Source organism: Oryzias melastigma, linkage group LG19 (genome assembly GCF_002922805.2).
Source record: "Oryzias melastigma strain HK-1 linkage group LG19, ASM292280v2, whole genome shotgun sequence".
Taxonomy (NCBI): Eukaryota; Metazoa; Chordata; class Actinopteri; order Beloniformes; family Adrianichthyidae; genus Oryzias; species Oryzias melastigma.
Genome location: NC_050530.1, coordinates 11172784 through 11184845, shown reverse-complemented (window position 1 = coordinate 11184845; position 12062 = coordinate 11172784). Strand labels below are relative to the sequence as shown.

Below are 12062 nucleotides of genomic sequence, written 5' to 3'. Positions count from 1 at the left end.
TAAATGTTTTCTTGGTTTTATTATTAGTATTATTTTGGTGCAGTTTTGTTCCTACCTGAGACAAAAAGTAGCATTCAACATAAATTTTAGACTAAGATTTTTAACAAAAATTAATGTCAGGAAACAAAAATGTTGATTTATTGACTTAAAATTTTAGTTATTTGCTTCTTTATCTCTTTAAAATCTTAAAAGTCATTGCAGTATAATTCTATTAAATGAATAACTTGATACCCTGGCCTGTTTGTAGAAATGTATAAATGCACCAACAGGCTGATTCCTGTTATATTCGTATTTTCTAGGTAAAACTAATGAATTTCTGCATAGTAAGTAAAAAAAAGAAAAGTGTCAGTCGTTTAGAGATAAAGCTGGGAATTTTGGTGCTGCTGCTGCATCCATCCATCACGTCCACAATAAAGGAGTTTCTGCCTGACGGTCGAAATTTATGGTCGCCCTTCTCTGCCCTCATAACTCACGGAGCTGTGACAGAGGCTGACAGCTGCCGCCGAAAACGACACCTTTGTTATCAATCACCAAAAAAAAAAAAAACACTTGCATATGTTTAACTTTCGCCAGATCAGCAAGCCGTTTATGAGTTACTGAGTAATGGGACTGGAGGGGGTCCTTTGATGGGATGAGCTTGATTAATAACGCCCACGGAGGGGTTTACGCACTTAGATGGATGGAGGAGAAGGATTTACTTTATTAGATTTTTTACATTTATTTTATTTAAGCAATTTTTTAAATGTACATTGTGAATGTCAAATCTGGAAAGTCGATAAAACCAGTCCAGTTTGTGATGGATGCGTGAGGGAAGGGAAACATCAGTTCTTCTTCCGTGTGTTGAAGGAACCTGAATCTGACGGAGAAAGGAATCCAGAGACAGCTGACAGACAGCCTGTCAGCTGTCAGTTCCAGGCCTGCACTCCAACTCGAATTCAGAAGAGAAACTAGGAGGAAAATGTGTGGTGCACGTTTTGTATTTCTAATTTCAGCAAGGACTAAGCATGAAGTGCAGCCTCGTCCTGTTACAGCACCAAAAACTTGGACAAATTACGCAATGATGGAAACATGGAGAGGACACGTTCAACTTGTCCACAAAGTTATCCGATCTGGTGCAAATGTGTCTATAAAACTGTAATAAATCGTTCGCACGATTAGGTGATGTGTAACTGTCATTGAGCTCCCCAAACCCACACACGCATGGGCAGAGGCGCAGCGCGCGCGTCCCTGTGCCAATTACGCAAAGACGCACAAACATCTCAGAATTAACGGCGCTCATCGTGGCTGAAAAATGAAGCCGACAGCAGTGTGGAGAGAAAACGTTACATTACTTTGACACTTCATTACGTCAGGATCTCCTCTTTGATTGGGAGGCTGCAGCGGCAGCAGCAACCTGCAGTTTGACTCTGATTCCGCTTGAGAGAAGGAACTGGAGGAGGCGGGGTGATCCCTCCTGCCCGACTCGAGACCCACGTAAACCGAGTTCTCTTTCGGACCAGCAGCCACACTGATAGCGCGACGCCGCGGACGGAGCAGCGCAGACGCAGAGCGCACGGATTCTGCTCACACTCCCCGCGTCTGCTTTGAGGATACTACTGCGTCTTTTTGTTTTCCTTTGGAAAAGCTTTAACTAGTCAGACGCTCCGACTGTTGGCTTCGAGCATCTCACTCATGTCTTTTTCAACAATTTGCACGAGACTTGGGTCATGATCACATCGCCCACGGTCTCTTTTCTGAGAAATAGCACAAATCCAGCGTGGGAGAGCGGCTCCTCGGGGGAGAAGGGAGAACGAAAGGTCCGCCAAGTGTTCGGTCTCAACTCGGTCTCTCCTGCAGACCCTTCTCGCCAAGCCAGTCGTCTCCCCATAAAGGTTTTGAAAATGCTGACAGCGCGGGCAGGACACATTTTACACCCGGAGTACCTTCAGCCTTTACCGTCTACTCCCATCAGTCCCATCGAGGTAAGAACGTGGTTTTGGTGAAACGTTTACGCACGACTGTCCTGCCAAATCCACGGACACTAGAGCTCGCGGGGGGTTGAAAAGTGACATTATTTGATAGTATGTCTTTCAAATGTTAATTTAGGGTTTGTAAATTTGTACTTGTGAAAAATCGTTTTCCAATTCACCTCCATATAAGTTTGTGCGCAGTGCGTATAATACGCGCAACAAACGCATGCAATAATATGGAAAACTTAAAAAAAAACCGCGTATTTCTGGATTCTTGTGTTTATTTACTTTTATTTATTGTCTTTTTTCTACTCTCAGTTGGATGCCAAGAAAAGCCCGCTGGCCCTTTTGGCCCAAACGTGCTCGCAGATCGGCAAACCGGACCCGCCGTCGTCCTCCAAGCTGTCCTCTGTCGCCTCCAATGGATCTAGTGAGAAGGAGAGCAAATCTGGACCGCTGAAAATGAGCGACATCGGAGCCGACGACAAATCTAGCTTCAAACCTTATTCCAAATCATCAGAAAAGAAAGACTCGAGCAGCGGCGGCAGCCTCAGTGGGGATAAAACTAGTTTCCGAGTGCCTAGCGCCACCTGCCAGCCGTTCACCCCCAGGACAGGCAGCCCCAGCTCCTGCACCTCCGTTTCTCCCCTGCCGTCTGAGGGCAAAGCGGGGGATAAGGAGGAAAAGAAGGAGTCTGACAGCAATAAAAGCAGCACAACAGAAAATAGTGGTAGCCAAAGGATAAACGGAATTACCTCTGAAGGCAGCCAACACCAAGAAAACACATCTGGATCCAAAAGCGGTACATCAGACTCTACATCCGTGACCTCCTCCTCCTCTGTTCTCGGTTCTGGACTGGTGGCCCCCGTTTCCCCCTATAAGCCCGGTCATACCGTTTTCCCCTTGCCATCTGCTGGTATTTCCTATCCTGGGAGTCTAGCAGGTGCGTACGCGGGTTACCCGCAGCCCTTTCTCCCTCACGGAATGACCCTTGACCCCACCAAATCCAGCAGCCAGCTTTTGAGCGCACAGTTTGCGGCTGCCAGCTCACTGGGATGCAGCAAAGCCGGAAGCAGCCCTCTGGCTGGAGCCTCCCCGCCGTCTCTGATGTCTGCGAGTCTGTGTCGAGACCCCTACTGCCTCAGCTACCACTGCACAAGCCATCTGTCCGGCGCGTCCAGCGCCAACTGCGCGCACGACTCCGCGGCTGCGGCCGCGGCGGCCAGCGCGCTCAAGTCCGGATACCCGCTCATGTACCCCACGCACGCGCTGCACGGCATGCACTCGTCCACCCCGTCTTTCAGCGGACACCCTTTGTATCCATATGGCTTTATGTTGCCCAATGACCCCCTCCCGCACGTGTGCAACTGGGTGTCTGCAAACGGACCCTGCGACAAGCGCTTTTCCTCCTCGGAGGAGCTCCTCAGCCACCTGCGGACTCACACGGCCTTCGCCGGCACAGACAAGCTGATCTCCGGGTATCCGGGCTCGGCGTCTCTCGCTAACGCGGCCGCCGCCATGGCGTGTCACATGCACATCCCGCCTAACGGCAGCCCCGGGAGCGCGCTGGCCCTCCGGGGCCCTCATCACCCCCTCGGACTCAGCGGCCGCTACCACCCGTACTCAAAGAGCCCCCTGCCCACCCCGGGGGCCCCAGTGCCGGTGCCGGCCGCCACCGGGCCATATTACTCCCCGTACGCCTTTTATGGACAGAGACTCACAACTGCGTCGGCCTTAGGATACCAATAGAGAGAGAATTACAGGTTTATCGAGGAGATTTAGGCCCAGTGAGTTTTATATTGTATTTCATGCAGGGACTGGATCCACATGGGGATCTCTGTATTTATTTGCGATAGCTTCAAGCGTGACTAAAATAATAAAAAAGAAAAGTCTAATACATACATTTCAAAAGCCTGTTTATTTTTGAAGGGATGTTTACTGTTCAAATTTGGAGTTTAGCTTGTGCAACTTTTATAAATCATTTTCCATTTTTTTAAACTTAATTGTTGGTTAAAATACATTAATTAACATTACTTTTAACAAATAAGCTAATTTACAATTATTTATGCACAAGGGTTTCTTTCATTTTAAACTGTAGGCACAAAAACCTTTAATTTTCTACAAAAATACATAATTTTTCTGGCTAAAAATGATGATTATAATGTGATCTTTGTTTCCCTGCCTAATATAGAACTTTTTTCAAGCACAAAATGTACTAAAAGCTGCAAGAAATCCTTCAAAGGATCAGCCCATATCTCATAAATATAACTGTTTGTGAATAAATAACAGAGCAAGACTTAAAAACATGCCTAATAGTTAAATCAATCTGTTTAAGCAAATGAGATAAATCACAGCGACAGTGTTCTCACCCATCCTCGGTAAATCAGAGCGTTTCTCGGCAATAAAACAACCACAAACATCATAATCATTCAGTCCACCCATTTTTCATGCAGATGAGGCCCAAACTCATGGGATGAAGGGGGGAATTAAGCAACAATTCAGCAGTGCAGTCAGTCAGCCATGGAGCCAGCGAGAGCATCATTCTTATTTATGAACATTAATGTGATGGGAACAAACATCTTGGATGTGGAACCAATGTGAGGCTTCATTTCTACGTAAAGAAATCAGTAGATCATTCCTACAGAGCCACTTTTAATTTACCTGCAGGTTAAATGATACATTTTTAACTCTGTTGCAATTAAACATTATTTATTCGGGATAATTAAAATTTTAAAATGAGATTATAAAGTATATGTTTGAGCTTAAGGAGCTGTTACTTAAATAATACAAACTTCATTGTAAAAGTTTAAAAAAGTTAAGAAAAAATTAATATTAATAATATATAAACACACAAACTCAACTATTCCAATAGTTCTCTTACGATCAAGTTTTAAAAGATCTAATAGGAACATAAAACACAAGTTTTTAAGTTCAAGTGTGTTATTTCAACAATAAAAATGGATGAAAGTTGCAAATATTTTGTTAAGCTTCTCAGTTTTTGTTAAAAACTTTATTAGCAACTTAATGACAACTTTATGAGCAAAATAGCAAAGTTGAATCTGAAGTTGTGTGTTTTGCCAAAACTGGTTTTTAATGCTTTTTATGATGAGTTAAAGCAACAGTTCTAACAGAAAAAGCTGAGATTTAATCAGTTTTTTTACTTTTTAGTTCAAACATGACATTTGAGGAAAGTTCTCTTTCCAATAAAAATGAGAATTTTGTTTGGAAACAGGTTTAATGACAGTTTCCTTCCTTCATCAGGTGTTTTCTGCATTCAGATCTGTTTCAACTCGTATCTCCTCTACTGTTCGGGTCATCCATTTCCACTTGTTTGAATGTCTTTTCCTGAGACTGTCCAGCTGTGTGTTGAATCCCAGAGACGGCCCCACCTGCTCTGCTTTGAACTGAGCTCACACATGAGCCGAACCAGATCGGCCTGCTGTAGACACATGTTTGTGTTAAAAAGAAAAAAGAACGGGCCACTTCTGCACAGCTGCACGCCATGTGCCGCCGCGCCGTCCGGGGCCCGTTCTGGTTGAAGGCCGCGGACATCAGCGCTGGACTCGCGTTCCTCCACGAAGCGCCCACAGCCATGTGCGAAAGCGCAGCTTTCCATATGCAAGGAACACATCCATCAAGCAACTTTCAAACACATGTCACGAATGTTACAGTCACATAATGGATTTAACACCCTTTTGTCAGCCATATTAATGATCCAATCAAGGGATTTCCCATAGTAACACAAACATTAGACGCTTTGACTAAACCATCCGCCGTGATTAGGTTCTTTAGAAAAGCAAGCAGCTTTCTGCTTAAGGACACAAAGGAAAAACTGATGACATTTCGCATGTTCAGTCAGCTGAAAAGCTTCCATCATCCCCAGAAACATGGAGGTTTATTTTTGCTGGAGAAAGGCTTTGGCTTCTCCGAACCCATATTCATCATCGCTCCATCATTTCCTCCCTCTGACACGGAAAGTAAGAATACAGTTAAAGCTGGGTTTTACTCAGCCGCTGACCTTTGGAGCTTGTCGTCCTTTATTAGTGCAGCATCAGAAAAATAAATTTAAAAAATGGAGGAACTGTTGTCTGGACGCCGACAATTACCTTAATGCGGAGACGCTGAGGTGTCCCTGATTTGTGTTCTCACAGTGGTGTCTTTTTTTCGGAGCTTTTAGCCAGCCAACGCCACGCAGAGGAAAGGGGAATTTTCTTTTGAAGACAGTCTGTCAACACACAAAGCAAAAAGGAAGGAGCAGCAGTGAGTTAAACAGTGGGCCCTTGTCTTTCAGCACTCAACATGCCCTATAATTTACAAACTACTGACAGGGGCCATTTTGAAGTCTGTCAAAGGCGGCAAACTTTTTGTCTCCAAACGTCTTGCTCACAGTGGGCTGACTTCTGCCTCAGCTCGGGTGATTAATGACTTATGGCCTTATTGTGTGGAGGTGGCTAATTAACTACAGACCGACTGAGGAAACGCACTGTAAAAACTCGCCTCCGATAACCCCAATTTTTCCCTCTCCTCATCTTGGCATGTGGAAGCTCTTACTGACAAATTTGCGAAAAAGCAGAGCAGCTTTGAGCAAGATGAATGGCCTCGGCGAGCAGTAAACAGCCTTTAATTTAACCGTGTTTAAATGGATGACACACTGGCATCGTGCTTCCTCGCCGTTCGTGCTCTTTGGTTGTGAAACGCAGCCAAAGCTCCCCCTCGCCGTTGGGTTAAAATTAGGCTTGGCATATTCATGGGGAGGGTTTCTCGGTGCTTGGGCTGGCAAACATGTGCTCGGTGCCTCTTTGAGTTTCCAGCGGTTCCTTCAGACTGACATGCTAAGACAAAGACAATCAGTTTCTTTTGCAAAAAGAAGCCAGGATGGGACAGATGCTTGTTTATGGACCAAGCAGGAGACAAAGGACCATTCCTTTTGGCCATTAGGTTCGTTCATACACTCATTTGGATGAATTAGTTGGAAAAATGTGGCTAAAAGAGTCAAAAGACATAGAGAACCAGTGACGCAAAATGCTACTTGCATATGAGAAATGCCAAGTGGACCCCAAGTGGTGCACGATGCATGATGCCAGCTGGCCGACCATTTCAGGTGATGGACTTTACACTTACCTAAGTCAACTATAACAGAACGCCGGTCATTAATATCCAACAGGACCTGCGAAATCGAGCCATCTGGCTAAATCGACAAAGTAATCTACAGCTCGTAATTATAGCTGAGGAGCAGAATTTCTCTTTAATCTTTCCCAGCTTTCAGGGGAAGAAAAAAAAAACTCCATCTGCGCCATGTAGCACATCATTTTTCTTTAAGACAAATGGTTTGTTTTCGTATGATCCAAAATTAGATCAGCACAAAACAATCAATCTCATACAGAGCCTGGGAAAAGAATCAGGATTCCGGATTCTGTTTTTCCTCCTCACCTTTCATTTTTCTTACACGTCTGGTTTTTTACGGCGGTCAGCATTCCTTCCGTGATGCTTTTTAGTCATCACACGACATGTACGAGACGAATGATAAATATGAAAAAGTCATTCTTCTTAGCATTTTTTTTTACCTAGAAATCTGTGTTAATGTAGAAATAAAGCGGACAAAACACTTCCTGTCATCCTGTCTGCAAATTAGGAAGACGATACAACTGTCAGGTGCCCCCCCATTACAGGAGCAATGATGCTTTCACTGCACGACAAAAGGGAAATGGGTGCATGTTTTTTATAGGAGACCTGTCTGTCAGCAGGCTCTCAAGTCATAACAAATCACCAGCACTCAGCTGAGGCTGAACATTCAGGGCGTCAGGAGGAAGACGGATGACCTGCAGGCTTTTGAAGTGCTCTGGCAGTTCAGATGGCTGAGCGGCGCTGACAGAGAAATATACACAACAGAGCAACCAATAATGAGAACATTAAACATTCCAGCCACCTGACAGGCTGACAAAAACGGCCTGACCGGACATCAATCATCTTGAGTCATAACCTTGACAATCGGTCCCTTCTGAAACCGTCCCCTTACCTCAAGGCCTGCCCAGCAGAGTGTCGCCACTTAAAGAGGACAAAAAAAAACCCAAAATCTGAAGTCTAATTCTTTAATTCTGATTGATAAAGACAGGAAGTCACAGAAACCACAATGCATTGCTTCAGTGAGTGATGGATTCAGAGAGAACTGGCAACATCTTTGTAAAATAAAACTCTCCAAAGATCGATCGATGGGAGAAAAAAAATGTTGTCAAACTGTTTTCCTGTTTGCCTGAGAAGACGTCTTGGTTAGGAACGCAAAAATGCATCCAGCATATGTTTATGGACTTGGCTGCATAAATCTGTGTATTAATGACACCCTGCAGGCATTTGGAAGCTATATAAATACTTGTAACCGAGCCAGCGTGTTTCAATAGAACTGCAGGCGTCGATCAGCGGCGTGGAGGCTCTTGAATGTGCTCTTAACAAGGTCATGCTTTGAGCCAGGAAGCAATGTGCTAAATGTCAAGTATTACTTTCTTTTTTCAAATTAAGAGCCATGATATATTTATTATAGAAATAGGGAACATCCAGTTATTCACCAATATAAATCAGTAAAAAAAAGTTTGTGTTGCCACCACTCTTTCCCACTATCCATTTAACATTTGACCTTTCAAAATAATACTTCCTGTTTTCGTATCTCCCCCCTCTGAAGCAGCAAACCAAGTCGAAGCGGAGCTGAAAGGAGAGCTTCAAAACTAGTGTCGCTTTCTAGTTAAGCGAAAAACAAGAAGCAGGGCGGATGACCATTTCCAAACAGTACCTGGGAGGGAGCTGCACAACTCCAAGCCCTGAGGATGATAAATGACTTTGCTAACTCTGCGGGACTGCAGACTCAAATGAGGATGGAGCTAATTGCCGTGCGAAACACTTTGGCATGAATGGAAAGAAAATGCAGGCACGCTATAGTTAAAAAAAAAAAAAGGCCCAGTTGCTGCTCTGAACTCCTTGCTGGCTTTTGCTTACAAGAGTTCACTTGGTGTCCATAAATCACTGACTGCTTACAGCTGAAACCACCCTTAGTCATCAACATGCAATACACTGAGTGACAGATTCCATCCTGACTACATTAGCCCGAAGTTCAAACAAGGTTCTTTTTTTAAAATCTCCGACCATTTTGAACTCACAGGAAATGAAAGCCAGCTGGGTGAGGATTGCAGCGTAAAAACATAAAGATGAACTTTCATGAAGGAGAAAGAAACTTTAAACATTAAGGAAAAGCATTTGCATTGATAAAGGAAATACCATGTCTGTTTGAGGTATTTGGGGATTTTAATTTCCTGTAAATGCTTTTAAGCAGCTTTATCTCAATCAAGGTTGTGTTCTGCAGCTTTTTACTTCTTTTAGTTGACAAGAAAATGTTTACTTATTACATCCAAACAGGAAGTTATTAGTGTGAAATACTGTTGTTCTTATGAACTCCGATTTTGAACTGCATCATGAACAATCAGATAAAGGCTAGTGATAAGTTACATTTGCCTTTTTTTTTTTTTATCCGTGCAAGTACAGAAAAAAGAAACATTATAAAACAATTTAGTAAATAGATAAAGTTAGGTGGTTTTTTAAGCTCTACCGATTTGTTAAAGTAACAAATGAAGTGACCCAAATAAATGACCTTACCTGAAGTAGAAGAACATCTTTTGAGTTACCATGCCTCTCAAATATGTTTCTGTATCACAAAAGATTTATGACGTTACACACACACACAAAAAAACATTTTTTTACCCTCTATTATCGCAGGCAATACGTTACATAAATAACCCATAACAGGTGAAATACACAAAGTAGAATTAAAGACGTTTCAGGGCTGTAAAACCTCTCACTACACACTTTATATACTTTTCTCAGACAGACATGACAATTTTCACAATTTTTTCAACTCACAAAGTTCAAACTTTTGAAAAAAAAAGTCCAGTATCATAGAGTGACAACAAAGATCTGTTCAGAATCGTAATAATAAGTGAACTGCGATATTGCGAAGGAATATGTAATCCCACTTTGATAATGTTAAACATTTGCCATAGCAAAGGCTCCCAGATTAAAGTTTCTCAAACAAACTTACCCTAAATTAGGGAAAACTGTAGAGAATTGGACAAAAATAGTTTGAAAATAAGTGTTTCTCTGGATAATCAGAGCAGAGAAACTCTACATCCGCCATCTTGGCTGTACAATCTATTATACCTAGACGAGTGACAAAAAGTTCGTGGTACTTTACGAGTGTAGTTTCAAGGTTCTCGCAATTATATTGACTGACTTATAGCTTTTTATGTCTCAATCTATGGGATTTTAGTTTCTCAGAACCAGCGGGTAGTCTAGTCCTCGTATACAGTTTATGATTCCAACACATACTTTGACATTTTTGTCTTCAGGGTGTTCTTTCTGCATTCACACTGTAACCAAAGATCTTTGGCTTTAGGTGAACCAGAGTTCCCTTGTTGTGTCTGCATCAGAGTTCATATGAGTTTTCACACTATCCAAGGAAATTACTTCTAGTAAAAACAAGTCAATGAGTTTATGGAATAAGAAATATTAAAAAAGTAAAAGTTCCAAAGTGGGATTTCAGTTCCAACATATATTCAGAAATAATAATTTTGCAGATGTGTGAAAACCATGACTCTACCCTGATAATTTTGACTTCATCCAGTCCAACCAGGTCAGTCCCTCCACCACAGTGGGGCCTCAAGTCTGAGCCATAATACTAAAGAGCGTTACAGGGGAGTCATATTTTCATTCTATTAGTACTAAAACAATAAAAGCAGCTAAACCAAATGGATATAACTGTTTTTATACTAATCTTATGGAAGTATTTTTACAGACTGTATAATGATCAAATTATTTTCTCAAAAGGGGGAATTTATGTGACCTCCAGTTCAGAGCCAAATAGAGCATAACCCATCCAACAGTACTTATTTATTCTGCATGCTGCAGTTTCTTTGATCAAACTCAGACCCCCTGAGGATTCCTTCAAGAGTTGTATAATTGCAGTCATTTTTAAGAGTAGAGCTTTTAGCTCCAAACACTAGTTTAATGTTTGCTCATGATTAGCCTTTAAGAGTGTTCCATTTGTAATCCATGATGTAGAGGACTTTATGCTCATGTGGTTAAGCAAACATCAAAAAGACACTACAAAGAGCCTCACATGGGAATGAAGGGCTTCTCTACTGAAACAAATGGCTCCAATATCCCCTTTTTTCATAACAGTGATTTATATACAGAATATTTATCTCAGGAATCTTTATTCCTCAATAAATTCCTTATGCAGCCTGCAGTAATATTTTTGTTTCCCTGCTGACATCAAAGGACACCGGTGAAATATTCCCACCTGCTCTTTTACAATTTGTGTTTCCATTATATGAGGAAAGCAGTCATGTGATTTAAGCTGGAATAGAGTTTTCTGACTTCTCCAGCTGACACACCTGCCTTGTTTTAACGATAAATATTTGAGTGAGGGTTGAGGCCTGAGCAGGTGTGGTGGGGTCAGCAGGGAGGGTTGAGACTGACAAACGTGTTGGACCGAAACTGAAGGTGATATCATCATTTATCCCCCTTTTTATGCAGGAAGAGGCCAAATCATGCTGGGATCAACGTGTTACCAATCAAGGAAAAAGTTTGTGAGAATTTTTTTTTAATATGCTAGTGCAACATCTCCCTACATCCTCCATATACTCAGTCAACTCACGGTCCATCAAAGGACAATGATCTGGTAAAGCACAGACACAAGTTAAAGAGTGAACGCAAAAAAAATGCATGTTGCTTGCTTGATTTGTGAAGCTGAAATAAAAGTGACAGTTTATAGATATCGCTTTACCTTGAATCTAAAGAGTAGACTTCCTTACAAGTATAGAATGCTTGTACGACACCCCTTCAACAGAAAACTCGCCGCACAAGCTGCCAAGCAGCTCATTGTGTTTTATCTCGGTGGAATATTCCTCTCTAACAATCAGCCATTGTGGCTATGGCAGTATGAGCTGTTGTGCTGCAGAAGTGTTCAGCAGAGACCCAGTGAAATGAGACACCAGCATGATTATACTGTATCCTGTCTGCCACTAATTTATTGTGACAGCACTAACTCCCTGCAGAACCATGTTGTCAGGT

The 12062-nt window shown here is 42.4% G+C and overlaps 1 protein-coding gene across 1 annotated transcript; it reads left to right on the top strand.

Moving 5' to 3' along the window:
* The first annotated feature begins 691 nt into the window (after window positions 1-691).
* On the top strand, window positions 692-3938 carry LOC112154177 (zinc finger protein 503). Its single transcript, XM_024284925.2, has 2 exons — window positions 692-1961; window positions 2268-3938. The coding sequence occupies exons 1-2, from the start codon at window positions 1707-1709 to the stop codon at window positions 3696-3698; spliced, it is 1686 nt and encodes a 561-aa protein (XP_024140693.1). The 5' UTR covers window positions 692-1706; the 3' UTR covers window positions 3699-3938.
* Window positions 3939-12062: the final 8124 nt, after the last annotated feature.